We start from the raw sequence: 26582 nt of genomic DNA, 5'->3' as shown, positions 1-26582 counted from the left end.
TGAAAAAAATCAAACCTGTAGCATCAAAAAAGAGAATTTACTGGCTCAGTTGACGGAGAAACCCAAACGGAGGGGCAGCTTCAGGCTTTGCTTGATCCCAGGAGCTTAAGTTCTCGGCACCTCCTCTCTCCGTCTCTCAGCTCTGCCACTCACCTCGTTGTTTTCTTTCTCAAGCAGTGCCTGGGCCTGTGCTCGAGTGCCCGCGTTCTCCTAGATTCAAATCCAGCAGAAGAGAGGGTACACTTTTCTCTCCAGTCCCAGGATTAGTCCCAGTATTCTCCCTTACTGGGTCTGGTTTGGTCACATGGCCAGAAGAAGGGCCAGTGGTCCTGGGCAGGCGGAACCAATCAATGTCCACCACAGAGAGGGAAGTCGCCTGTCCTCTGTCCTAGGGACACTGTGGGGCCTGTCGGCGAGACTGGCATGAGTCCCATAATAAATTTATATGCCCGGTTGGGGTCGTGCTGCACAGGATCCTTGCATAGCCAGTTTCAGAGGTCGTTTTGCTGAGTGGTTGCAACCCTCTGTCGTGATCGGCCGCATTAGTTATTCGAACTTGGCCTGTCATCTTGGAGCAGACGATCGCGGGCACGGGATGTTCCCTCTTGTGCGTGAATATATCTGGAACCAAGAAGCTTGTCCCGTGAAACCCTTGTCTCACCGGTTAGCCATGGTTGAATTTCACTTGGAGTTATAAAAAATGAAGGCGTTTGAACCCATTCATCACAATCTCTGCCGCTTTAGGATGCTTTGAGAAACTGAGAATGAAGAGCTTAATAATTCCAGCCTCCTTAATGCTATCATCTGGGAAGTATGGCAATAAAAGAGGAAAGTCACAAAAATGAATGAGAAAGAACTGAGCACTAATGGAGGAGCCGTGGACCGGCGAAAGCCTTAAGAAATATGCACGTCAGATGAATTGAGACCCATAAAACGTAAAACGTCGTGTCTGGCCCATCTGGGTCTCTTTCTTTCCCGGGAGAAGCCTTAACAGAGAACTACAAGCAGCTCATTTGGTGCCTGAGGTCCACTTCCAAGCTAATGGTTTCAGGGCCCTGGATGGAGTGGAGGAGGGGCTGGGAGGTGAGTCCCGGGCCAGCTTGAGGCTTTGCTGACAGGTGGGCTCACACTAATTTTTCTCTCGGCACACTGGAAATAGTGGCCCATTGTGCTCTGGCTTCTGTTGTTGTCACTGAGAAGTCGGCCACCAGCCCGGTTGTTTCCTCTTTGTGTTTACTCTTTGCGGGTCATCTGCCTTTTGTCTGGTTGACAGAGTGAGACTCTGAGGAGCTTGGGGCTGCTTCACTGTGATGTGTCTTTGATTCTCAACCATTCGCTCTTTCAACATTGTCTCCTCCCCTCTGCTCTTCGGGATTCAGATTGTACGTGCTTTAGACCTTCAGCTCCGTCTCCATGTCTCTGAACCGGCTGACACTTAGATTCAGCGTCTCTTGTATCACATTATCTAAATGTCCGGGGATGTGTCATTCTTAGCCTTCACTGTGACTCTTCACTCATCTTGTCCCTTCTGCTCCCCTTTCATCCCTGCACCACCACTTACTGCTTACACAGAGTCTGCCCGGCCTTCCGGGCCCCCTTCACATCCCCCTTCCTTGCCTCTGCAGAGCCTGCTCTGACTTCTACAGGCCCCGTTAGTCCCCTCCTTCTTGTGTCTTTCACTGCACTTGCTGTCCTCTGCCTGAGATGTCATGGTGTAGGGCAAAGAGCACTGGACTTGGAGTCCAAGGACCTGAGTTCAAATTCTGGCTCCACCACTTAGTAGCTGTGTGGCCTTGGGTAAGTCACTTGTCTTGCGGACCCTCCGTTATGAACGGATGAGGACAGGGATGTTAGGAAGACGAAATGAGATGAGGGCCACAGAGTCCCCAGATGGTGCCCCGTGCTGACTCTGGCATGAGGCTTCTTCTGTCACCCTCAGTGTGTCCCGTTGCCTCTCTGCCTCAAGATGGAAGCCATTTCCAGCAGCCTGCTGGTCTGGGAGCTGGATTTCAATGCTACAACTGTGGAAACACAGCTCTGGAGCAATCCGTAGATGAGGAAGCCCTTTCGGAGCTCACATCCCTGGCTTGTCTGCCTCCAGTCCATGCGCCTTCGATCCATCTTCCACCCTCGAACATTCTCACATTCTTCTGTTTGGGAAACATCAGTAGCTCCCCGTTGCCCTTAGAATTAAGTCCATAATCTTTGTAACGGCGTGGAGAGCACTTTGAGGCCTGACCCCTTCCTACCACTGCATCTCACCACTGTCCAGCTCCTGCTTGAGCGACAAAGAACCGTGTGCTAATTCCTTCAGCCCACTGCACTCCCTGCATTGTCCCTCTGTCCTGGCCTTTCTGCTCTCAGTCTAACTGACACTTCCATCCTGGGCTCATTGCTGGGGGGGGGTGGGGGGTGCCTCCCCTAGCTGCCACCACAGCAGCTGAGCCCACGCCCACCTGGCCTTTGTCTCCACCGGCTACTGTGAGCCTTGTTTTCAAGAGCAGAAACTGTGTGTCACTCATTGCTGACTCCCAGGTGCCCAGCATGGGGCCTGGCTTCCAGAGATTGCTTAATAAATGTTTATTAAAGAGAGGAAGGAAAAGGGAAGAAAGGAAGGGAGGAGAGAAAATCTCCCTGGAAACAACATGTCTCCGATTGTCCTGGGTGAGAAGTGGCTCAGAAAGAATCTGCAGTTGGCTTCTCCCATGATCATTCCGGAGCAGCCACCCCGGAGCGTAGGCTGGTTGGGCTGCATCCCTCAGCCAGCCCTGGTCGTCAGCAAGTTAGGAAGTTTCTGTGATCCCAACGGAGTGCTCACTCCCCAGCCAGAATGGGTGAGGCGAGGCCCAGCCCTCTTTCCTCGGCCAAGAGGTAGAGTGTTTAGGAGGGGCAGAGGTGGGGTGGGGTGGGGTAAGATTGATGCCCAGTTCCCAGGACAATTGGCTTAGAGGCAATCCAGGGCAGAGGCAGATGGGGAGGGCAAAGCGAATGGGGTGGGAAAACCTGACAGCTTCTCCTCGCAGGCTTCCTGCAGGGCTCCTGGCCACCAGCGGCATTTTGTTGGGGGTTGGGTTTTCTGTGAAATGGTCTTTGCCATCCTGAGCCGTGAGGCTGTCTCACCTTTCTTCTTGGGCCAAATCACAGTTTGGATTTCCAGCTGAGTATGAAAGAGGAGGCAGAATCCACAGATGCTTATTATTCTCTCAGATGCCTGCAGACTCTCCTGGGAGGGGCCCGGCTGACTCTATGGCCCAGGTTGGGGCCCAGAGATCCCAGCAGTGCCCTTCAGAGGACGTCACCCTCAGCAGCCTCTGTTTGAGAAGATTGGCGTGGGGGCACAGCCTGCCACTGCTATGCCCATCGCTGCTACCAGCACAAAGTGACATCAGTGCTGGCACATGTGTAAGACACAGTGTATCCAATGCAAATGTGCTACAGTGTGTCACATAGTCGTTGTGTTACCAGGCTCCACGATAAGCACATTCATGGTTTCCTTTAACGAATTCTCAAACAGCCTCGTGATGCAGGTAGTATTATCAGTACCACTTAATAGATGAGGACACGGAACTGGGTCTCAGAGGGGCTTAAGTCACCTGCCCAAGGCCACCTGTTGATCAGGTCCCTGAGCTGTGATTTTAGTCCACATGCTTGATCACTGCCCCAGACAAACCCCCCAACATCCCAGGCACTTGGGGTCTGTTCGGGTCTTCCAAGAAGCAGAAGGGCAAGAGGTTTATTGGAGGAAATGCCTGTAAGGATGAAGGGGAGAGGGCACAGGAGAAGGTGGGGGCCTCCGATGTGCTGCAGCCTGAGCTGGAAACGACTTCCTGTGAAGGTTGTGCAGGTTGGACACTGAATCAAGGGACCCTGCCAGGGGGGCTGGTTGCAGGGACAAGGGTTGGAATGCAGAAGAGTAAGCTTTGCCGTTTTGGCCCAGAAAGCCGCCCTTTTCTATTTCAACCCCTCAGAGGAGGGATGTCTCTTTCTAAGTTGCACGAACGTAGACTGTAGGCAGCCGGCGGCCTGTGCTTCCTGGAGAAGAGAGGAGTCCTTGGCTGAGGACTCAGGGTCAGCTGGGCCAGGGGGCCAGGAATGAGGAGGAGGCGCTGCACAAGGGGGCCTGTGGTGGGCAGCCGGGAGCGGTGCATGAGGCGAGCGGGCGATGGGCCTGGAGAAGCAGGCAGGGGCGGGGCCCGGAGCCCGGCGTCCATTGTTCCTGAGCCCAGACTCTGCTGGAGGCCAGTGGGAGGCCTTCAAAGGTTTTAGATGGCAGAGAGGTCATGGCCGGGGGTACTGGTCACAGTCGGATGTTAGTCATATTCCAAGTGGACTGTTTAGTCTCCCACCCAAAGTGACGCTCGGCCGGTCCAGCTCCAGTCTAGGCTGGGCTTCAGCTTGGGGTACATGGACTCGGGATGGGGTGACATCATCTGGTTCTTCTTCCCAGTCCTGACTCTCCCCCGTCTCCTCTTACCTCTCCCCGACCCTCCAGCCCCCTTTAGGGTCTAGGTCTCCTGGTGTTGCGGGGGGGGGAGGGGCAGTGTTGGGTCTTTGGACAGCTCTGGGTGGGCCCTTTTGGCCCTCTGTTGGCTGTCACCACCCATCTGGCTGAAGGCACCAAGGCCTCCATGGGGCAGCCCCAGGAATCCTGTGTTGATGCCTCAGGCGCCCTGGGTGGGAGAGCTCCCCGCCTCCTTCCCTCTGTCTCTCCCCATGTAGGTTTTCTCCATGTGTAGCCTGGTTGGGGAGGGGGTAGCTGGCTTGATTGCCTCCTGATAAGTCCTGGGGAAGGAGTAAAGTGGTGGCCCCCAGTTGTGTTGGTTGTCGATAAAAGGGGGACAGGTGACAGTGTAGTTGCCTCTGTGTCCTCTGCTTTGGGCATGAGGAAAGTCCTGTCACTTATGTCAAGTCGGAGAGGAATGGGAGGGGAGTGGGTCTTCGGTGAATTGGGAGCAGCACTGAAGATGGGGAGAAGCCGCAGTATGTGGGGCCTCAGGGCCATGGGACGGGCAGCCAGCTACCTTCTGCCCTCTGCTGTGTCACTGACAGCAAATAATCCCCCTGAATGTGTGTAGAGGGTGAACAAGTGGGTGTGTGAACAGACAATGTTCAAGTCACCTCTTCCCGGAAGTAACGGATGATAACAAGAGCCAATGTTTCCACTGCTCTTCTCAGTTTTGAAATGATTTTAAATTCTTTATCTGACTTGAAAGTCATAATGTGCTTTTTAAAATTGTTATTATTTTTATTGATATCACATTGGTTTATAATATGTAAATTTCAGGTGTACATCATTATATTTCAACTTCTGTAGAGACAGAAGTTGCTCGCCCACAATAGACTGTTTTTTCTCTGTCACCATACATGTGCCCCTTCACCCTTTTCACCTCCCTGACCCCCTTCCCCTCTGGTAACCACCAATCTGTTCTCCTTATCTGTGGGTTTGTTTATCTTCCACATATGAGTGAAATCATATGGCATCTGTCTTTCTCCTTCTGACGTATTTTGCTTAGCATAATACCCTCGGGGTCCATCCATGTTGTTGAAAATGGCTGGATTTCATCATTTCTTATGGCTGAGTAGTATTCCATTGTGTATGTGTACCACATCTTCTCTCTCCATTCATCCCTTGATGGGCACTTGGGTTGCTCCCAAGTCTTGGCTATTGTGAATAATGCCGCAATGAACATAGGGGTGCATGTATTCTTTCGAATTAGTGTTTTTGTGTTCTTTGGATAAATACCCAGCAGTGGAATAGTTGAATCATATGGTATTTCTATTTTTAGTTTTTTGAGGAATCTCCATACTGTTTTCCATAGTGGCTGCACCAGTTTGCACTCCCACTAGCAGTGTATGAGGGTTCCCTTTTCTCCACATCCTCTCTAACACTTGTTATTTCTTGTCTTGTTAATTATAGCCATTCTGACAGGTGTAAGGTGATATCTCATTATGGTTTTGATTTGCATTTCCCTAATGATTAGTGACGTTGGACATCTTTCCATGTGCCTGTTGGCTATCTGTATATCTTCTTTGGAAAAATGTCTGTTCAGATCTTCTGCCCATTTTTTGATAGGGTTGTTTGTTTTGTTGTTGAGTTGTATGTATTCTTTATATATTTTGGATATTAAACCCTTATCAGAAATATGGTTTGCAAATATCTTCTCCCAGTTGGTGGGTTGTGTTTTTTTAAAAAAAATTTTTTATTGTGCTCTAAATAGTTTATAACATTGTGAAATTTGAGTTGCACATTAATATTTGTCAAACACCATATAAATGTGCCCCTGCACCCCTTGTGCCCATCCTCCCCCTCATGCCCATCCTCCCCCCCTCCCTCCTGGTAACCACTAAATTGTTGTCTTTGTCTGTAAGTTTGTTTATTTTCCACATATGAGTAAAATAATACAATGCTTGTCTTTCTCTGTCTGGCTTATTTCACTTAACATGGTGCCCTCAAAGACCATCCATGTGGTTGCGAATGAGATGATTATGTCTTTTTTATGGCTGAGTAGTATTCCATTGTGTATATATATATATATATATATATATATATATATATATATATACACACCACATTTTTTTTATCCAATCATCAGTCATTGGGAAGTTGGTTTACGTCCATGTCTTGGCTATTGTGAATAATGCTGCAATGAACATAGGGGTGCATATGTTACTTTGGATTTTTGATTTCAAGTTCTTTGGGTAGGTACCCAGCAGTGGAGTGGCTGGGTCGTATGGTATTTCTATTTTAAGTTTTTTGAGAAATCTCCATACTGTTTTCCATAGTGGCTGCACCAGTTTGCATCCCCACCAGCAGTGGATGAGGGTTCCCTTTTCTCCACGACCTCCCCAACATTTGTTATTTTTTGTCTTGGTGATTACAGCCATTCTATTGGGCATAAGATGATATCTTAGTGTAGTTTTGATTTGCATCTCCCTGATGATTAGTGATGTTGAACATCTTTTCATGTACCTATTGGCCATCCATATATCTCCTTTGGAAAAATGCCTGTTCATGTCTTCTTGTTTTGTTCCTGGTTTCCTTTGCCTGGCAGAAGCTCTTTAGTCTAATGTAGTCCCATTTGTTTATTTTTTCTTTTGTTTCCCTTGCCTGGTGTGACATAGTATTCAAAAAGATACTGCTAAGACAGATGTCAAAGAGTGTGCTGCCCATGTTTTCTTCTAGGAGTTTTATGGTTTCAGGTCTTACATTCAAGTCTTTCATACATTTTGAGTTAATTTTTGTGGATGGTGTAAGATAATGGTCTACTTTCCTTCTTTTGCACATGGCTGTCCAATTTTCCCCACACCATTTATTGAAGAGACTTTCCTTTCTCCATTGTGTGTTCTTGGCTACCTTGTCGAATATTAGCTGTCCATAGATGTGTGGGTTTATTTCTGGGCTTTCAATTCTGTTCCATTATTCTGTGTGTCTGTTTTTGTGCCAGTCCCGTGCTGTTTTGATTACTGTAGCTTTGTAGTATATTTTGAAGTCAGGGATTGTGATGCCTCCAGTTTTGTTCTTTTGTCTCAGGATTCCTTTGCATGATCATCTCAAGAGATGCAGAGAAAGCATTTGACAAGATTCAACATCCATTTATGATAAAAAAAATTCTCAATAAAATGAATATAGAAGGAAAGTACCTCAATATAATCAAGGACACACATGACAAACCCACAGCCAATGTCATACTCAATGGAGAAAAACTGAAAGCTATCCAAGACCAGAAACCAGACGAGGATGCCCACTGTCACCACTCTTATTTAACATAGTGTTGGAAGTCCTAGCCAGAGCAATCAGGCAGGAAAAAAAAATAAAAGGGATCCAAATTGGAAAGGAAGAAGTGAAACTGTCACTTTTTGTGGATGACGTGATTCTATATATATAGAAAACCCTAAATCCACCAAAAAACTATTAGAAATAATTAACAAAGAGGGTCAATTTGCAGGGTACAAAATCGACATCCAAAAATCAGTTGCATTTCTATACACTAACAACGAACTAGCAGAAGGAGAAATCAAGAATACAATCCCATTTACCCTCGCAACCAAAAGAATAAAATACCTAGGAGTAAATTTAACCAAGGAGGTGAAAGACCTGTACACTGAAAACTATGAGACATTACTGAAGGAAATGGAAGAAGACATAAAGAAACGGCAAGATCTTCCACAATCATGGATTGGAAGAAGTAACATTGCTAAAATGTCCACACTACCTAAAGCAATCTACAGATTCAATGCAATGCCTATCAAAGGTCCAATGACATTTTTCATGGAAATAGAACAAAGAATCCTAAAATTTATATGGAACAACCAAAGACCCTGATTAGCCAAATGGTCACTTGCTTTTGAAGTAGAGGGTTGAGATGATCACTTAGATGTCAAAGGACGTTGGAGAAGTTGAGTGCTTGGCTGAAGATCAGAGAGCCAGGGGCAGAGTTGGCAGGTAGTCTGCGTCTTCCGACTGCCTGCATCTTCCCACGGCCCGGCCTCCAGACCTGATCCAGTAAACTGCCCTGCTCAGACGAGAGCAGCTCCTCCAAGCATTCGGGGGTTTGCCACTGACATACCGACAACTCCACGGCAGACCCGCCTTTCCTACTTGAAACCGCACCGTGAAGGACTGCAGAACCTGAACGAGTTTCGTCCTTTGAGCTGGAGTGAAGCTCAGTTTTGTGCCCCTGTTAGGAAACTGTTTGCCCAGCGTCCACAGGTAGACGGAGGAAGTCTTTTTACTTCTTAAGAGGACATACCGTTTTCAGGCGCTCATTCACGGGTATTGGAGAGACAACTGAGTCAGGAATCCAGAGTCGTCCTGGTCTCGTCATTAAAACAGAACTCCTAAAGCTGTCCACAGGGCAGTGTGTGTTGACTTGTATTTGTAATCGATAGGTGCTATAAGTCCACCTCATTACCGATTCTTTGCCTACCCAATTAATCCAAATTAGTGTGGCTTAATTTGGAGAAAAGCATGCTAAACTCGGGTCTTAGTAGAAACTGTGGTCCCCAGACTCACGCCTGGTTGCTCTGGGCCAAGATGCGCCCTCTGTGAAATGAGGCGAGAGCCAGACAGCCCCCAAAGCCCCTCCCTTCCCCAAACCCTCCACGGAGGATGAGGGGCTGGGTGAGTGGGGGAGGCTGAGGGTGCAGGGGTGGCAGAACCTGCTGACATTTTTTTTTTTCTGTTTTAAACCAGGAATTATTAGCCGAGAAGATGCAGAGCATCTCCTGGAGAACATGACTGAGGGAGCGTTTCTGGTTCGGGTCAGTGAGAAAATCTGGGGTTACACCCTCTCCTACCGCCTGCAGAATGGGTTCAAGCACTTTCTCGTGGACGCCTCTGGGGACTTTTACAGCTTCCTGGGGGTAGACACCAGTCGCCACGCCACACTCACCGATCTTGTTGATTTCCACAAGGTATCCCTCTTCGGGGGGCTCATGGGGAGACGACCTGGGCAGAAACTTGAGCTGGACGGGGAGCCGGGCTGCAGGCATGCTAAGAGGTGGGGATGGAGAGTGAGCAGGAAGCCCCAGAAGGTCCTTAGGGTCCCAGGGATATGCAGTGTCGGGTAGAAGAGACCAGAGGTTGGCTAGACCAGGCTCTGGGACCCACTGTTCTGTCGGGCTTGCCCTCTGACGGTGCAGGCTCCCCAGGCGCCCTCTCACCTGGAGTACCTGGGTGCTCCTTGCTGTCAGCTCTCAGGAGCTGGTTGACCAGCCTTCTGTCCAACTTCATCCTCAGGGGTCCCTCCTGAGGACATTCTGGGCAGGCCCCTGGTGGCTTCGTAGATGAGCTGAAACCTAGAGAGCAACTCTGTGGATAGAGGAGCTTTTCTCATCGAGTTATGTCTCTTGTTCCAGCTACAGCTTTATCACTTAGGTGTGTGGCCTCAGGCGGGTCACTTCATCTCCCTGAGCTTCAGTTTCCTAATGGGGCAGGCGGGTGTGACTAATACTTAGCTCAGGGCCCATGAGCATTAAGTGAGGGAGTGTCCCTAACAGCACGCCAACCATAACGTGGTGTGGAAGTCCTTACTGCCCGGAACTGTTTTTGTTCTCTGTTCCTTTGTTCTCTGTTCCCTGCGTGGACCTCGCATCCAGAGGGATGTCGCCTTCCAAACAGCGTGTGTAGAGAGAAGTGACTTCTGTGTTCACGTGGCTGCTGGCATTGGGAGTAACTGGGAGGAAGCCAGAGGGGGAGCTCGGTGACCCAGAGGCAGGACCCAGGGATGCCAAGGGACTGAGTCGTGGTGGCTCAGGGACCCACCATCACCTGAGCTTTGCAGTTGTAAAAAGTTCACAGAGTTGCTTGCCTGTGTCATTGGGTTTTTGCAATAGTAATAGTGATAGTGTGGACTCTTGGATCTGCATTGCTTTTTCTTCACGGATGTCCCCAGGGCTCTGACCTTATAAGTTCATAGAAATTCACCCATTTACCAATACTGGGTAATACTGGAAAACTAGACTGACCAGGTCAAGGCAGAATTCTGCTTGTGTTGGGAACAGGCTTGTGACAACTCCAGGAGAGAGAAGGGCAGGGGGTGTGGATATGGCACCTTCTCTGTGTCGAGCACTGTGCCTGTTGCTCCACATCCAGGTTCTCCTTTAGTCATCATGATAGCTCTGAGGGTGGCATGTTAGTCCCATTTTGCAGATCAGGAAACTGAGGCAGGGAGGTTCAGGAGGTTGTCTAAGTTTTCAGGGCTGGTACCGGCCAGGTCCAGGAGTCAAGCCTCAGGTCGTGTGCCACTAAAGCTTGAGCTTTTTCCTCTATGCCACATTGCTTCCTCTGTCCAAAATAAGCTGGTTTGAGCAGTGATGAGCTCCTTGTCCCTGGAAGTATTCAAGCGAAGGGCAAACATCCATTTCTCAGAGATGCTGTGGACAGGTTTCCACAGAGGAACACTTGCCAAGATGTCTTGGAAGGTCTGTGTTCTCTCCCAGATCTAAGACTTGAGACGGCCGATTTAGTTCCTGACACTAAAGAGAGATCGCATTTATGCCCACCTGGAGATCTGGTGGCCAGCTTCTATAAATTAAAATTTTAATTACACGCTTAATTCATGATTACATTCTAAAAAAAATCAAACACAATATGAGGTGAGGGGCTCATCTGTTTCAAATCTCCGTTTTCATCCTCCACCTTGAATTATCAGTTTGCCTCGTAACATACTTGTTCAGGTGTTTCCTGGGCATTAATGTAGAAATTTACATCCGTGAGGAAATACATAGTTTTGTTATTTTTCACATAATTGGATAATCCTTTACCAGTAGGTCAGAAATTTGATTTTTTTTTAGCATCGTTAATGTATCATAGAGTGTATTTTTTGAAGGCATGGTCCCTGGAATTAGGCTGCCAAGTTTTAAATCTCAGCTTCATTTCTGTGTGTAACTTGGGGCAGCTGCTCAGACCTTTGTACCTTGGTCTCCTCTCCAGTAAGATGGGTTAGTAACAGTGCTGCCTCGTAGGGTCACTGTGAAGATTCGAGGAGCTTTCTCTGTGCAAAGTGCTGAAACAATACACCCACGTTTGTAAGTTATCAGGACATGCTGGCTGTTACTGGAATACATCCGTGAGGTCTTCCCGTGTCATACGTGTACCCCATGCTTGTAAATGCTCTGTGGTATTCCACGGTTTGGACGCATGTTACACTTTAGTTGTCCGTCCTCCTTCTGAAGGCCACGTCTGCAGCTTTCGGGTCTCCGTGGTCACAAACCTCGCTGCCGAGACTTGCTTGTGTGTGTCACTTTGGGCACGTGTGCAAGTATTTCTCTAGGGTGGGTCCCTCGAACTGGAATTGCTGGATAGGAGTCTATGCGCGTTTTAATTTGAAAAGATCTGCCAGATTGCTTTCCAAAGATAAAGCACCAATTCATGCTCTTGCCAAAAGTGGATGAGGCCATTTCCCTACGCTGCTGCCAACACTGGGATGATCAGTCATGTTAATTTTTTCCCATCAGATGGGCAGACACTGTCCATCACTGTTGTTAAGCTTCATTTCTCTGATTATCACTGATGCTGAGGATCTTTCGTATTTTAGTGGCCACTTGGATTTCCTCTGTGAATTGTCTGTTCATATCCTTCATCCATTTTTCTTCTTTGATGTCTCTCTTATTGATGTGTCAATTCTTCCGGCGACTAAATTGCTCTTTAGTTGTGTCTATTCTCCTCTTCAGTTCTTCTGTTGAAAGTTTTCTTTTAATTTGAACGGGCATCTTTTACATTTCCAGCTCCTTTAATTGGTTCTGTTTTTTGAAATAGCCCATTCTTGTTTCACGGATGATGTATCTTCTCATTCCACCGAGGAGATTAAATACACGTCTCTTAGAGGCTCTTCCTGTTTGTTTTATAAGCTTGATATTTTCTTGGGAGTCGGCTCTGTTGTTGAGTTTAGCACTTTCCTTTATGGTTATGATTTTCCTTAAATGTTTATAAGTTTTGGGCTATAAGGGGGTCTTTGAACTGTGGATTTCCTGTTTCTCCATCAGTGGGTACAGCTGCTGTTTCCTAGATGCAGTCTCTTCGTGCTGTAAGGGTTGGGTTGATGGTGGGTAGCTCATCTTGGGCATGGGAGTGTGAATTTCTTGGATCTTTTCTGCCTCCCAAGGAATCTCTTCGTACTGTAAGGGTTGGGTTGATGGTGGGTAGCTCATCTTGGGCATGAGAGTGTGAATTTCTTGGATCTTTTCTGCCTCGCAAGGAACTGCGTGCCTCCCCTCGCTTCCTGACCTGCCTGAGGCAAGGAACTCTGCTCTCTGGGGTCCCCCAGTCTGCCCTGCTGACACTTCCTCTAGCCCCTGCCCCACCTTAACTCCTCTGACTATCTCATCCTGTATGCCTTTTGGTTTTTGAGGGTTCTTCAACATTTTTGCTCTGTTGATGTCCTTCCTTCTGATTTTTCCATATTTTGTGGATTCATTTCTTTTTAAAAGCATATTTTTTTCCTGTCATTTCTATAAGTTAGAGTGAGGAGGAGGCAGATAGATATTCTTAGTCTTTCTCTCTTGAACTAATCTCTCTCGGGTGGATGTTTATTCCCCTTTCTGGATTATAAATGAATTTTTCTTTTTCTCTTTTTTCCTTTTAGGAGGAAATTATCACTGTTTCAGGGGGAGAGTTGCTGCAGGAGCCTTGTGGACAGAGGGACAGCCCACCAGACTACCACCTGTTGTTTGAATGATTTTTTCCTTCCCTATCAATTGGATTCCTTTGGGCATCCTATTTTGAACTCCACTTAAGAACTTCCCAGCTCGAATCCTTATGGCCTTTTGAAAGCTCCACCACCATCCAGAGGAACAAGTAGATTTATATATTTCAAGGGCTATGAAATATATGGCATAGGTGCTTGTGGTCCCCAACCCCGTGCCTAGGACAGAAATTGCTAATAGCTGATGCAACTCTTTCATGAAGAGTTTAGATATGACCTCAGAAGATGAAGTCTCTTTGTCATGACTGCCCTAAACTGAGCTCGCAGAGGACATGGGTCATGTTTTAATAATCCAAGTAATTCCAGTGCCGAACTCTGAATTGAACACATGGTGGACGTTCAATAAACGTTTGTTGAATGAATGCACTTCTTCTGAAAGTTTTCCAACACCAGTCAGCCATGATTTCTAGTAAGTTATTTCCTATTTGTCACTGTGTATAAAGTCATGGAGGTTACGGAAGAAATATCGTAAAGGCTTTGTATGGAAGACATAGATGCTGCATCTTTAATGGTGTCTGTTACCATCCTCATTGATATTATCATTGGAATTACCCAAGGCTCCTGAGCCCCAGCTTCCAGAACTGATGACCGATCTGCCCCGCCTCCTTTTTCCTCGTCTTCTGCCAGCCCTCCTTGGTCTGGGAATCACCTCTTGGCTCTGTTCTGCAATGTTGAGGCAGTGGTTTCATGTCTTCCTACAGATGTGCCTAAGAGCTGGGGTGAATTATAAGTCCAAGAGTGGTTTGTAGACGTCTGGTAAGGCCTTTGGCCTCCAGGATGTGGCCCTCGTTGTGTGGGGTACTCAGATGGTTACCTCTGCCCCTGTAGTCCTTTAGATCGTAGTCTACTGTCCACTTAATCTGAGTATGTTCTTCTTATTAACAAGAAGACTCTCCCAAGAACTCCAGTAACTCTCAGGGATGGTGTCTGTGCATACTCATGTTTCATATTTATGGACATATACATGGAGACAGCAGGTTATGATGGGACTATCACGGGCTCTAGAATCAAGCAGACCTGGTCCAAATTCCCACGCTGAAACTTACTAGTGTTGTAATGATCGCAGGGTTGCGTTTGGTGAGAGTCAGAGGACAAATGGACTCTGGATGTCGGTGAACTGGTCTACTTCACTTGATGGCTGCATCAAACATCTTATACTCTGCTTCCCCTCGGGCCTCCCCTGTTCCTCAGATCCTTGGCTGCTTGTTTCACCCCAGTCATCCCCACTGCCATCAATTTTGCCTGGGCTGTGCTTTCCCCACTGTATTGATCAGCGTCATGTGAGCACAGGCAGTGGTGCCTTGTCCCATGTGGTGCTCTGGGCCTCTCACCTCCTGTTGCTGCAGAGGCATAAGATGCCGTGCAGCCAGGAAGAGGTCCACCTCTCAGTGAGCCTGTGCTCAGTGAGAGACAGAGGCTGCTAGATTTCTTGGTCTCCATTCCTCCTTCTCAGGGGGGTTCTTCTGAGCGGCACTTCTCTGTGGCCTCTTAGAAGACAGTTCAGGATCCAGCAACCAGCCATGAGGAAACCAAGCCATGGCCAGATCAGTACCTGATCTTGCCCCTTCTCTGCCTCGCTCGCCTTTCTCTCTCCCTCCGGCTCCCAGAGATCGCACTCCTGAGTAAGATTTATGCAGCACATCAGCATTTGCTGCAGGCTCTGCCTTTTGGGGAAGCCAGGTGAGGACGTATTGTACAAATGTGCTCAATAATACCAGCCTGGGTCCATGACATCCCTCCTGTCTGCCTGTCTCCCAGGGCCTCTGACCGGATAAAACGAAGTGATGGCAGGAACCTGCTTTCTGAACTCTAACACCCTTTAAAACCATAGCTGATGATTATTGTCATTACCTTCTTTCTGTTAGACCCAGAGGAACTGAATTTTAGTTTTGGCCGAGCTACTTACCGACTTTGTGACTTCGTTCAAGTCATTTAATGTCACTAAAGCTCCATATCACAGAAGAAAATTTTCTGTATGGGCCTCACTAGGTTTTTTGGCCGGTCAGTTAAATGATAAACGTGGGAGCCCGTCTAGATGAAAGGTATTGCTGACGACGACACAGTGACAGCAGCAACGATATCGTGCTCAGCGGTGACGTGTCAGGGGGCTATGATGTGATGATTCTCAAGGTGTTAGAAGAAAGCTTTTGTTCCAAAGCAGCTTTGAAAGCCAACCAAGACAGGTTGAGAACCTGAATCCCCGAGCTGTTGTTTCTGTCACCCCTAATTAACATGTGGGAGACAACAGCTGCGTTTTCCATGCCTAACACATTTATTTCATTTTATTTGGGGCCTGCACTTTCTGCATGTCTCATATATTTTAGGTTTTACCTGGCCTTAAAATAAATTCCCTGTAGGTTGTCCTGAAAATGAAATTACTGTCTGGAAAACTGCAATTTCATCTTGAGAGTTTTATTATGCTAATAAATGTCAGGATTCTCAAATAAAGGAATTGCCTTTTTTTCCTTTTTTTTTTCTCCCTGAGCCCTACAAATAGAATGAAAAACAGTCTGCTACAAGACCCAGCAGAGGGAGAATTTACAATCTATAACCAGAAAGAGAAGTTGTAAAAAGCACTCTGCAACTTAAGGGAAGATAAATTTTAAGGAACGGAAGGGTAGCTTGGGGTAGGGATTCAAGGAGATCTTGGCGTGGTGGGGCTGGGGAGCTGTGATGGGGGAGTGGGGGAGCTTCTGAGGGGCGTGGGCTGAAGGAGGCCACTGGGAGTGGGCATTAAGAGGGACATGTGGACATGGGACCTGGAGCCTGGGCAGTGTGTCCGCCTTTGGTACCCTTGAACTCTTCATTATCCTCAGAATTAAATCTGGATGCAGAAAGACCTTTGTTTTGTGACCCTGGACAAGCTTCTCCGGTTCCCTGGGCCACAGTTTCTTCTGTGAAATGGGGTAAACAATGCTTGTCTCAGAGGCTGGCCATGAAAAATAACATAATGTGAGGGTTTGTAAGAGTAATGACAAATACTGTTTGAAGCTGTGTGTGTGTGTGTGTGTAATTCTCACAACCGTGCTGAGAGAGGCAACTCTATCATTTCCATCTTACGCATGGGGAAACTGAGGTACAGAGAGGTTGAGAACCTCCCAGGGCCGCTTCTCTGGTGGATCGATATTCTAAAAGCTCCTGGGCGCTGCTGATGCGCTGGACCATGGGCCACACTCTGAGAAGCGAGCATGAGAGCAGGTGTTTGCAGATTGCAGCCGCGGGCCAGATTCCGTTCCTACCGAACCCGCCTGTGTTTCTACAGCCTGAGGGCCCAGAGTGGTTTTTTACATTTTCAGATGGTTGGAAAAAATTAAAAAGAAGAATAATATTTTATGACCTGTGAAAATTACATTAAATTCAAATTTCAGCGTTCATAAAGAAAGTCGTCTTGGAATACAGCCCCGCTCCTTTGTTGATGCGGTGTCTTTGGCTGCGCGTGGCCTGCAAAGCCTTAAACATTCACTGCCCTGCCTCTACAGAAAACGTTTGCAGACCCTGGCTTTCAATTATGGTGCATATGCTGGGAATTATTTTACTCTCTTTCTCCGCTTTATCTAAATATACGCTCAGGAAAGATTCTCACATGGTCATTTATGCTTCCGAGGACCCTAAGGAACTCTTATGTTTTCCAATAGAGTTCCCGTCTTAAATGTGAATCTCATGTCTAGTAATCAAAAAGGAAGCTGATTTCTTTGTCAAAGCGTTTTCACCAAATGTAAGCAAGTTCTGTCGCAGCTGCAGAGATGCTTTCCGTGGGCACAGGGTCGTTCGCTCTCTAGAATTCATCATCCTTTCCTACCGTTGACCGTGTAGCATTGTTTCGCCCTTCGAAAGTGAGGTCCTGGAGGTCGGGCAGTGCCGCGTTGACCTGTGTGTTTTACGGTGCCTGGAACGGTCGACGCTGTTGAATTGCGTTTGTTATGGATTAGGGACAAACTGACGGCACGGATTTCAAAGACCTTCTTTAGCCTTTAGGGGAACCTGCAGTCGAAAAGCCCAGGCTGGGCGTCACAGAGGCTTTGGGTTGGAATCTCGAATCTGCTACTTTCAGTTATTAAGAGGAATAAACAAACAAACCAATGAGATTGAAAAACTCAAAGACAGCTCTGCCGGCAGTGAGTCTGAGATGGGGGAACTGAGACGTGAAACAGAAATCGCCACTTGGCAAAACTGTCCAGGAACTTGCAAAATAGATAAACTGGACTCAGCCACAGCACGCGGGAGAAACTAAGCTCAGACTCTCACAGCCAGCTGTGCAGACCCGAGTGTTTTAACAGGACGTCAGGCGAACTGATCCAACGGTAACTCTGCGTGACTCTCTTTTTCTTTAATTGTGGTAAAATATGCGTAACATAAAATCTACCATTTTAACTATTTTTAAGTGTCCAGTTCAGTGGTATTAAGTACGTTCACATCGTTGTAAAACCATCACCATCATCCATCCGCAGAATTCTTCACCTTTCGAAACTGGATCTCTGTATCTATTACACTACAACCCCCCTTTCTCCCCTCCCCCTAGCCCCCGGAAACCAGCCGTCGACTTTCTGTCAGTATTAATTTGATGACTCTGGTCATCTCCTCTAAGTGAAATCATACACACTTGTCTTTTTATCACTGGCTTGTTTCCCTTGGCATAATTTCTTCAAGGTCCATCCATGTTGTAGCATGTGTCAGATATTCTTTTCCTTTTTAAGGCTGAATAGTATTCTATTGTGTCTACAGACATTTGGTTTATCCACTCATCTGTCAATGGACGTTTGGGTTGCTTCCACCTTTTGGCTGTTGTGGGTAATACCATTGTGAATATGGGTGTCTATCTGTATGACTCATGTTCTAGAGAGTTCTGGGTGCTCCAGCCACTCCCCAGTTTGCAGATTCTGACCAATCCCTGCCAAGGCCATTCTCTGATCAACTCCAGCTCCCCCATCTCAATGAGTAGCCGTTTCTAACTCCCACCTTTTGAGCTCTTCACGGCCCCTCTGATATGTGTTCTCCCTTGTTGCACCCAGCTAATAAACCTAGCTGTGGTCACATATGTGTTCTGAGGGCCCTTTAGCTGGTGGGCTTTAGAAAGACAGCAGCTGTAAAGCGTGGGGTCCTTGATAGCCCTTAATAAGAGCTGAAAGTCTTCTCTCCGTCGACTGCACTCAGAGCAGCTGTGTCCATCCCTGTTGTGTGTCCGTTGACATCCTCATCTCAGAGGATGCGCTCATGGACTTGCTGGGCTTCTGAGCTCATCCCCTGGGAGATTGTGTAAATGAAGGATGGTGAGGTTGCAGAGCCAGAGGTGTGCCAGCTGATGCTCTGAAAGGAAATTTCTTACCCTGGGGGCAACCAATGTCAGAAGCCCGGGAATCAAAGGGACCCCCTAGATGGGGGCTGACAAGAGGAGGCCTGAGGAGCAGAACGAGGCAGCCAGCAGACTCATCAATGGGGGACCCTTAACCCATTCCCCAAGGGCTTCTCCCCTCCGTGGACACCCCTCCTTGCTCTGCCCCCCAGGCAGGAGGAGACAGCAGAGTATAGTGGGAACAGTAATTCTTCGGGGGTCATCAATATAAATCTGAACTTAAAAGGCAGAAGAAGAATAAAAGAGGCTTCCAGAAAGAAGCAGCAACTGGCACAAGCTCGGTACGGAGCACGAAGCTGCGTAAGAGTCTACGTGTGTGTGTTCCAGGGCAAAAAGCCTTGACTGTGATGCACGGGTCATTCAGACCCAAAGGCGGGCTGTGCACCTGCGTGTGTGTGCGTGTGAATGAAGCCCTGATAGAGCTTTTTAGCATAATTTACCCTTCCCTTATCATACAAACTAAACATTTGCACAACCAGATTCATCACCAGGGACACATTCTGCCCAGATTCTCAGTCATCTTCTTCAAGCCCTTGGGGCAACAGCAATTTGTGCCAATAACTTGGGTGTTGACCAAAAATTCAGCCTAGACCCGCCATAACTTGGTTACTCCTCCTGTATCTTTTCCCGACTCCTTTAATCAATATTGTACACTGCCGATTACCTTTTGTGTCTTATGCTGGCATGTCCCTGGTTAGTTTGCTGTTTATTCTCACATCTTCACGGGTTTTTGGTGGGTTTTCCATTTGGCTTGACCAGATTGGCTGTAATTATTGCTTCATTTGCCTTTTCATTCTTTAATGATTCTTTTTTCCCTGGGCAGTTGCTGAGCAGTTTGATAAGAGGGGGGACCCACCCCCTTACGTGTGGAATGTGTATTCTTTGCAGCCTCATGTTTCTACTGGTAGGTGGATGTTGAACAGAACTACAGAAAGCTCTTTGGGATAATCAAGTCTCTCCCCTCATTTCCAGTTTCTAAGGATTTATGGAAGGTAAGAAGCATTTGTAAAGCTTATAAGCAAACAAAACAGCTAAAATATTACACGGAGATACGAAAATTAGTATTCAGTAAATAACTAAATCCGTAGAAACATCTGTGAGCTGGGAGCCCAGGGTCTGACTCTAGCATGTTGTTTCAGGAACAGTCACCTCCCCAAGTCTGCCTAACAAACAGGGTTTTCCATTAACGACTTTGCCATTTGTTGGGGAGGCCGATGATCTCTGAACAAATGGGCCCTGGAGGAACTAATGAGTGATGCTCAGCCTTAGAAACATCCTTCAGACGCAGACTCCCAGTTGAAACAGCAACGCAGCATCATTTTAGGAACAACTTCACTTTTATTACTCAGCGCACACCCAGGGAGGAGTATGTTGTGTTCAGAGCACTTACTGACACGTCTATAAAACAGCGGGGCCCCGGCTGGTCGGCGTAGCACACAGCCGCTTAAGAGAAACCGTCAGAGTTCACAATAGAGATTTATGTCCTCAATTAAGGAATTCAGTGATTGGTTTAAGGGAGGTACCATTTCTCCGAGAAATTTTTAACAGCCCCTGAACACTAATTTTTAACCAATTGTACTCAAAATTACAATGGTGACTCAAAAAGGAGAAAAAGTTAGAGACACATTTCATAGGCTCTTATAGGCTTTTTCTCTTGTCTCTGTTTCTTACTTCTTGAGATGGAACCATTTTTGTGTTCTATTGAATGCGTACTCTGTCTTTTTCCAGACACCCAGGATGGCCAGGAAAGGCAGACCTAGGGGCTGTTGGTGTCTGTTAGTCAGGGCCCTAATAGGAAGGAGGAGGGAGCCTTGGGAAAGGGTCCTCTGACGAGGCTTCACTCACGAGGGCGGGGTGTCGGGGAGCCATGATGGAAAGCACAGTGGCCTGTGGCCTAGCTGCGTCCCAGCTGTTACCCCCAGGCCCTAATGACAGGGGAGACACACCTGCAGTGGGCCTTTGCGAGAGCATCAGTGCTGCGTCCAGGGCCAGAGCCAGCCGTGCAATAAATAGACACCTGCCCTCCCCAAGCCTCCTCCTCCTCCTCATCTCTGCTAGGTGCCCCCGGGACTGGACCAGCCGAGGCCGGAGGGTCTGAAACTCTTGCTGTAATCCGCGATGGAGGGGGCCACGGGGGCCTCTGGCCACGGGGGCAGGGCCAGTCCCACGGCGTCCCAGCTCTTCCTGCCAACCTCAGTCCTCTCGCATGTGCAGAGGCAGCGACCCCGTCTGCTTTCCTGCTCCATCCAGCACAATCCCCTTTCCAGTCCCCTTGCGAAGTCTGTTAACGGGCCTCTTCATCTTGCTTTGAAGGCAGAAGCCACATCTCGTTACCCAACCTCCGGCTTTTAAACTTGGCTGTAGTGTTTCGGCACCCCCACCACGAGGTGACCCTCACGGTTGGTTCCCTCCGTGCCTGAGAAGAGAGACGGCTCGGCCGTGGTCACCGGACCCCAGGATGGCGGGTGCCTCATCCTTTACGCCCTGACGTTCCTTGGTTACGCCGCTTTTGATGGTTTTCCAGGATCCCAGTCATTTCATTTTTAGCAATGAGCCCATTCTTGGTACATCTCTGGCCTGGTTGTGACCATTTGAACAGTCTCTGTTTAAAAGTTTAATCCACTTCTAACTTTCTCCACTTTCCCCGTGGAGCAGATTCTCTGCTTTTTTGGGTCTCCAAAGACAAAGTCACAATAAGGGCTTGGGAAATTTGTCAGGAAAGCTCACAGTTGGAGTCAGTACACTCTGAGCATCCCTCAGGCTTCTCCACTTGGCCCTGTGGCTCAGGGTCCCTGCAGGGTCCTCCTGGGGCCAGGAACCAGGGCTCTGCTGCTGGGCGAACACGGGGACCTCGGTCCCACCCCCCCAGGCACCTCTGTCCAGTCTCTCCACGTAGTTGTTTCTCGGTTTCAGCAGAATGAGGGGATGGCCGTCCAAAATGGCTGTCGTTTCCTCACTGGTTAACCTGAGCACGGGAGGACATTAATGGTGTGACTTCTGGCAAATTAGAAGAAGCGAAATTAACATAGCTGGACTTGAGTCCGATATGGCCGTATTTGAAACTTTGCTGTCACAGAAAGACAGAAAACAAACCAGCAAGGAGGGGAGGGTCCTCAATCGTCTGCTTATGTCTGTCCAGCCAGTAAATCGTCTATACACGGGATTCCGTGGCAGGCAGGCAAGGGAGATCCAAAGTAGTTTCCAGCTGTGCTCACTTGAGAATAATCCAGAGATCTCAAAAACAAACAACCCACCAATTTTTTTCCTCTAGAGATGCCGATACCGTTGGTCTGAGCTGGGGCCTCTGCATCAGGACATTTTAAGGAAATGGTTTCTGAGGGTAAGTATCCCCTCGGTGGGGCAGGATAGTGTGGACACACAGTCTCTGGAGGATGATGACATTTACAATCTTCATAACTCAGGCAGCTGTGTAAGAAACGCAACTTCAGTTTTCCGTAATGGGACCTAATGTATATCAAGTTCCCATTCTGCTGAGTAGAACTTGGTTACTTCGGGTTAAAGTCAGTCAGTTCACAATCCCATCTTCTTCCCAGGATGGACCTACAGCACTGGGGGACTGTGACTTATCCTGTTGGGTGATGGGGCTGCCTTTCAGGAGATGTTCCATTCCAGTCAACATCTGCTGCTGCGTGTGGACCCATCTGATCTTTGGGTCCGTCCTGCTCTCCTGCTGGACCCCGACAGGACCCATCTAGTTCCCAGCCGTGAGATTCACATGGTCCCAGCTGGGAGTCTTGACCTGGCTCCAAAGCCACATAGGAAAGGGTTTGCCTGCTTTCTGAGCGCTCTCTATCCAGACATGTGGGGACTCTGTGACACCACCTGGTTCCATCCTTCTGGGCACCTCCATGTGGCCTTCCCCATATACATATAAATCTGCAGGGTGGGCCATCCGGCTGGAGACCCAGGAAGGACCCAGTGTTGCAGTTCAGGTCCGAAGACTGTTGCAGAATTCCCTTTTGGTCAGGGGAGGTCAGTCTTTTTTTCCATCCTGGCCTCCAATGGATTGGATGAGGCCTACCTATACTATGGAGGGCAATTTGCTTTATTCGAAGTCCACCAGAGAGTTTAAATGTTACTATCATCCAAAAACACCCTCACAGAAAGATCCAGGATAATGTTTGACCACAGATGTGCGCACAGGGGCCCAACCAAGTTGACATATGAAGTTAACCTTCACAGTGGCCCTTAAAATCCAGAGGCCAATGGTGCTGTTAAACATTGACCTGCTGATGACGTGATCTGGGCTGTGTGACCTATGGAGGGCCTTACTGGGTGGTCCCCTCTCTTGGTGGCCTGCCACATTCCTGGGGCTGCCATCTATGCCTCAGACTAGAAGGACCCAGCTCTCTCTAGCATCCCAAATCAAGCCTTGGCTGAGTCACTCCGCCCTGCTTCTTCATCCTACAGTAGGGGAGGCAGGTTGCCCGCAGGCTCTGCTCTCTCTCTGAGGTTGGCCACTTCAAAGGCTTGGATTAAAAATAGCCCTCTCTCCAGAGTCAGCCTGGATGGATTCTCCGGGGGCTCTCCTGTGAAAGCACCTCCATCAGGGGACTATGAGCCTGTCCGGTCCTGCCTTCCACTTGCTGGTAGGTGAAGAGGAGTGAGTGGCCGTAATAACTCACCCGTGTCCTTTGGGTATTGTATGTGACTTCTGGAAGCCACCTAGATTAGCTCCAGCTCTGTCCTCTTCCCAAGGGGACGGGTGGTTGTGAGCCAGCTGAGTCTGGGGACTCAAAGGGTGTTCGCCTCTAGACAAGTGTTCCCTCCACACTGGATCCCTCCTAACGACAGGGCTCCCCAGACCTCGGAAACTCTGTGAAATTCTTTCTTTTGACAGAGACAGTGTGGCCGGGGTTTTCACGATGACGAAGGGCCTGTGAATCCGGGTTGGAGCTCCCTGACCCTCGCCTGCCCGCCTCCCATCTGGGTCTGCACTTGGCCCTGTTGCTTCCTTTCGCCCGGAAGCAATATGCCCCCTCTAGCCAGCGTTTATGCACTTTGTGGACATTTTCTGGACAGCCACTCAGCTCTTCCCTGTGTGGGGTGCTGGGAACAGAGGGACAAGTCAGCCACAGGCACGTTTTTGGGGGGGCTCCCAGGCTTGTGGGGTCACGGGAGCAGACAGTGTCAGCTCTGTTCCTCCCCCGCCCCAGACCGTGTTTTACCAGCGCTGCTGTCAGTGTCGGGCTTTCAATATCTTGCCCCTGCCACCCTCCTTGTGCTGGGGCACCTGGAGCGGCTTTGCAGGTACGTGCCTTGGAGTTCACGTGTCCGCCTTCCTTCTCCAGCCCCAGCTGCCATTGATCAACGCCTGTTGGGCATGGAGTGTGGGTACAGCCCCCTGCCTTGGGGTGGGACAATCCTGACAAAGAGCTTGCCGTCCTGAGTTCAGCTCTGGGATCAGCCTGAAGCCAGCCTCTGCTTCACGGCTGTCTGAGGTCCCCTGCTTCCTCGGTCAGCTTCCTCCTCTTCCTGCCCTGCTTCCCCGTCCTCACTGATCATCCCTGGAGAACTGTCTTTACAAATGGCTGTGTGTGTTTGCTCCTCAAGGCCTCCTTTTGTGGGGCCTGTCCTGCGACGGTCACAGGCAGTCACAAAAACCTAGGCAGAAAAATACAAAACCGTATGATCAAGTTCAAGGGGTACTGGGAGCACAGTTCAGGGACGGTGTGTATGTGTGTGGGACACACACAGAGAAAAGTGTATCAGAGGAGTTTGGGCACCACCATGATGCTGGTGAGGAGCTGCAGTGTCGGTCTTCTTTCCGGCTGCCTGGCAGCTGAGCCCTTCCCCTGAGTGGGTCTTGCTGGAATGCATGCCCTGCATCCCACCACAGCAGTTGGAAAGCCCACTTTCCCACTCTCCACCTCCCTCGCAAGGAGGGCAAAGTCCCCAGACTCGCCAACTGGACACATCTGTCTGGGGCTTGGCCTTGCAGTTGACAAGCTCATTTCCTGGATCGACAATGGCGGCAGTGGGGGGCGGAGTCAGCCTAGAGGGTGGCAGTGTCGGTCCACACACCGATGGCATCCGGGGCTTGGTGGTGGTCCCAGGCTGTTCTGCACCGTGATCCTGGCTGTGCTTCGCACTGTGCTCTCTCCATTCCCACCCACCTGCCCAGCGGCTTCCTCCAGCCTCCTTGGTGACTCTGGGAGCTCCCTGATATCCTCAGATACACTGTTTTACTGCCTACGTCGCCCAGACAGATTCTGCTGCAACCAAGTGGCTGACTGGCCTTTGAGGCAGAAGTTTGGGGAGGATTGAGCGAAAGGACAAGGGAGGGGCATGAGAAAAGGCGTGGAGGTGTAAAAGGGCAGCAGGAGTTTGGCGTTATTGCGGACGGAGTGAGGGAGGAGCCGGTGGGGCCCAGTGCAGAAAGGTCTTATGGCCTTTGCTACAGAGATGGGACTTGCCTCGTGTCAGTCACTCTGCTTCAAAATGTAACCCAGATGGGAAGATGGGCCTTCAACACTTGGTGAGTTAATTTTTTGGGGGGGTGAAGAAAATTGGCCCTAAGTTAACATCTGTGGCCAATCTTTCTCTTTTTGCTTGAGGAAGATTGTCGCTGAGCTAACATCTGTTCCCATCTTCTCCATTTTATGTGGGACGCTGATACAGCATGGCTTGAGGAGTGGCACTAGGTGCATGCCCAGATCCTAATCAGTGAAACCCCGGGCTGCTGAAGCAGAGCGTGTGAACTTAACCACTGCGCTACCGGCTGGCTCCTAGTGACCTAAATTTTTTGATCATAAAATAAACTGCAGTGTATTTTATTTACAAATGAACATTTCTTTAATGTCTGCTGCCTCTAACTTCCTGGATCCTTGGGTCCAGAACTAGCTGTGGAGAAAGGGTCCTGATTTATCTTACATTCCAACCCTCTCGCACAAGAGGGGCCCAGGCAAGGGGGCTGACCATTTTCAAAGCAGGTCACATTCCACGTCTAATTCGAAGGCATTATTTTCATCATCTCATTGTACAGATGTGGAAAGTGAGGCTCATAACTTACGAGGTTTTCTGAAGCAGCCCCAGGACAGAACACTGATGCTGGAATGTGGACCCGGACCCTCCACTCCACAGCATCCCTCTGGCTCTGTGCCCTCTGCAGATCCTATTTGCAGGTCACGTTCCAGTGTCTGCCTGGAGCGCCTGTGAAATGCAGCTCACCTCCTGCGTGGCGAGGAGGCATCTATCTTGTTTCTTTGGTGTCTTTCCCATTGGGATGAGAGCGGAGATATGCATTCATCAGGGGCTCCTGAGACCACTGCTTGGGATTCGGCTCCTACTGACCAAGAGCCTTGGGGTTCACACTTACATGTGGATCCACCCTTGGCAGTGAGGGGCTGAGAAATGAAACTGTGATGTTCGTAAGTTTGAGATGCTGTCATTCACATGGTTGTGTAAATCAAGCCTTTTACTGGCCTCTAAGAGCAGTCAGCTACCAAGGACGTGAACCTATCGGGAGAAAATTCACAGAATGGTAATAGTCACCGTTTACCAAATGCCCATTACACGTCGGACTCCAGCCTAGGTATTTGTATATGGTGCTGACACAATCTCTACACAAGATGCAGAGATGCAGGTGTGGACACGTGAGTCTCACAGACGTGGAATTCAAGGGTCAAGATGGGTAAGTCTTTAGTCTGCGACCACAGAGCTGGTAAGTGGAAAACTCGGGGTTCAGACCATCCCGTCTGAGTCCAGAAGCCAGGCCTTCCATCTACAATCTTGCCACTCAGCATGCGGTCCTCGAACCAGCAGCATCAGCATCGCCTGGGACCTTGTTAGTGATGCGGGATCCCAGGCTCCATCCTAGACCAGCTAAGCAGCATGTGCCTTTGAACACGGTCCCCAGTGATGTCTGTTCACGTTGAATTTCAAGGCACTGCTCTGGGCTTCACAACCTGGGCTCCATCCTTCTGGGACCTTGCGGATGGAATTCTGGTCGCCGTGGTCCAGTCAAGCATGCACAGGACAGGGCCTCGTGGAACATTTCCTTCCTC

At 48.8% G+C, this 26582-nt stretch overlaps 1 protein-coding gene across 2 annotated transcripts in view; it reads left to right on the top strand.

The window, feature by feature from the left end:
- The window catches only part of SH2D4B (SH2 domain containing 4B), a 74356-nt gene extending 56780 nt beyond the window's left edge, over positions 1-17576 (top strand). For both annotated transcript variants that reach the window (XM_023648921.2, XM_023648914.2), the window contains exons 6-7: positions 9194-9414; positions 13086-17576. In XM_023648921.2, coding sequence (XP_023504689.1) covers positions 9194-9414; positions 13086-13178 — 314 coding nt within the window. In that variant the 3' untranslated portion in view covers positions 13179-17576. The remainder of the gene's footprint in view (positions 1-9193; positions 9415-13085) is intronic.
- The last annotated feature ends 9006 nt before the right edge of the window (positions 17577-26582 follow it).

Source organism: Equus caballus, chromosome 1 (genome assembly GCF_041296265.1).
Source record: "Equus caballus isolate H_3958 breed thoroughbred chromosome 1, TB-T2T, whole genome shotgun sequence".
Lineage (NCBI taxonomy): Eukaryota > Metazoa > Chordata > Mammalia > Perissodactyla > Equidae > Equus > Equus caballus.
The sequence above is the reverse complement of the archived record's forward strand: the minus strand, read 5'-3'. Positions and strand labels throughout refer to the sequence as shown.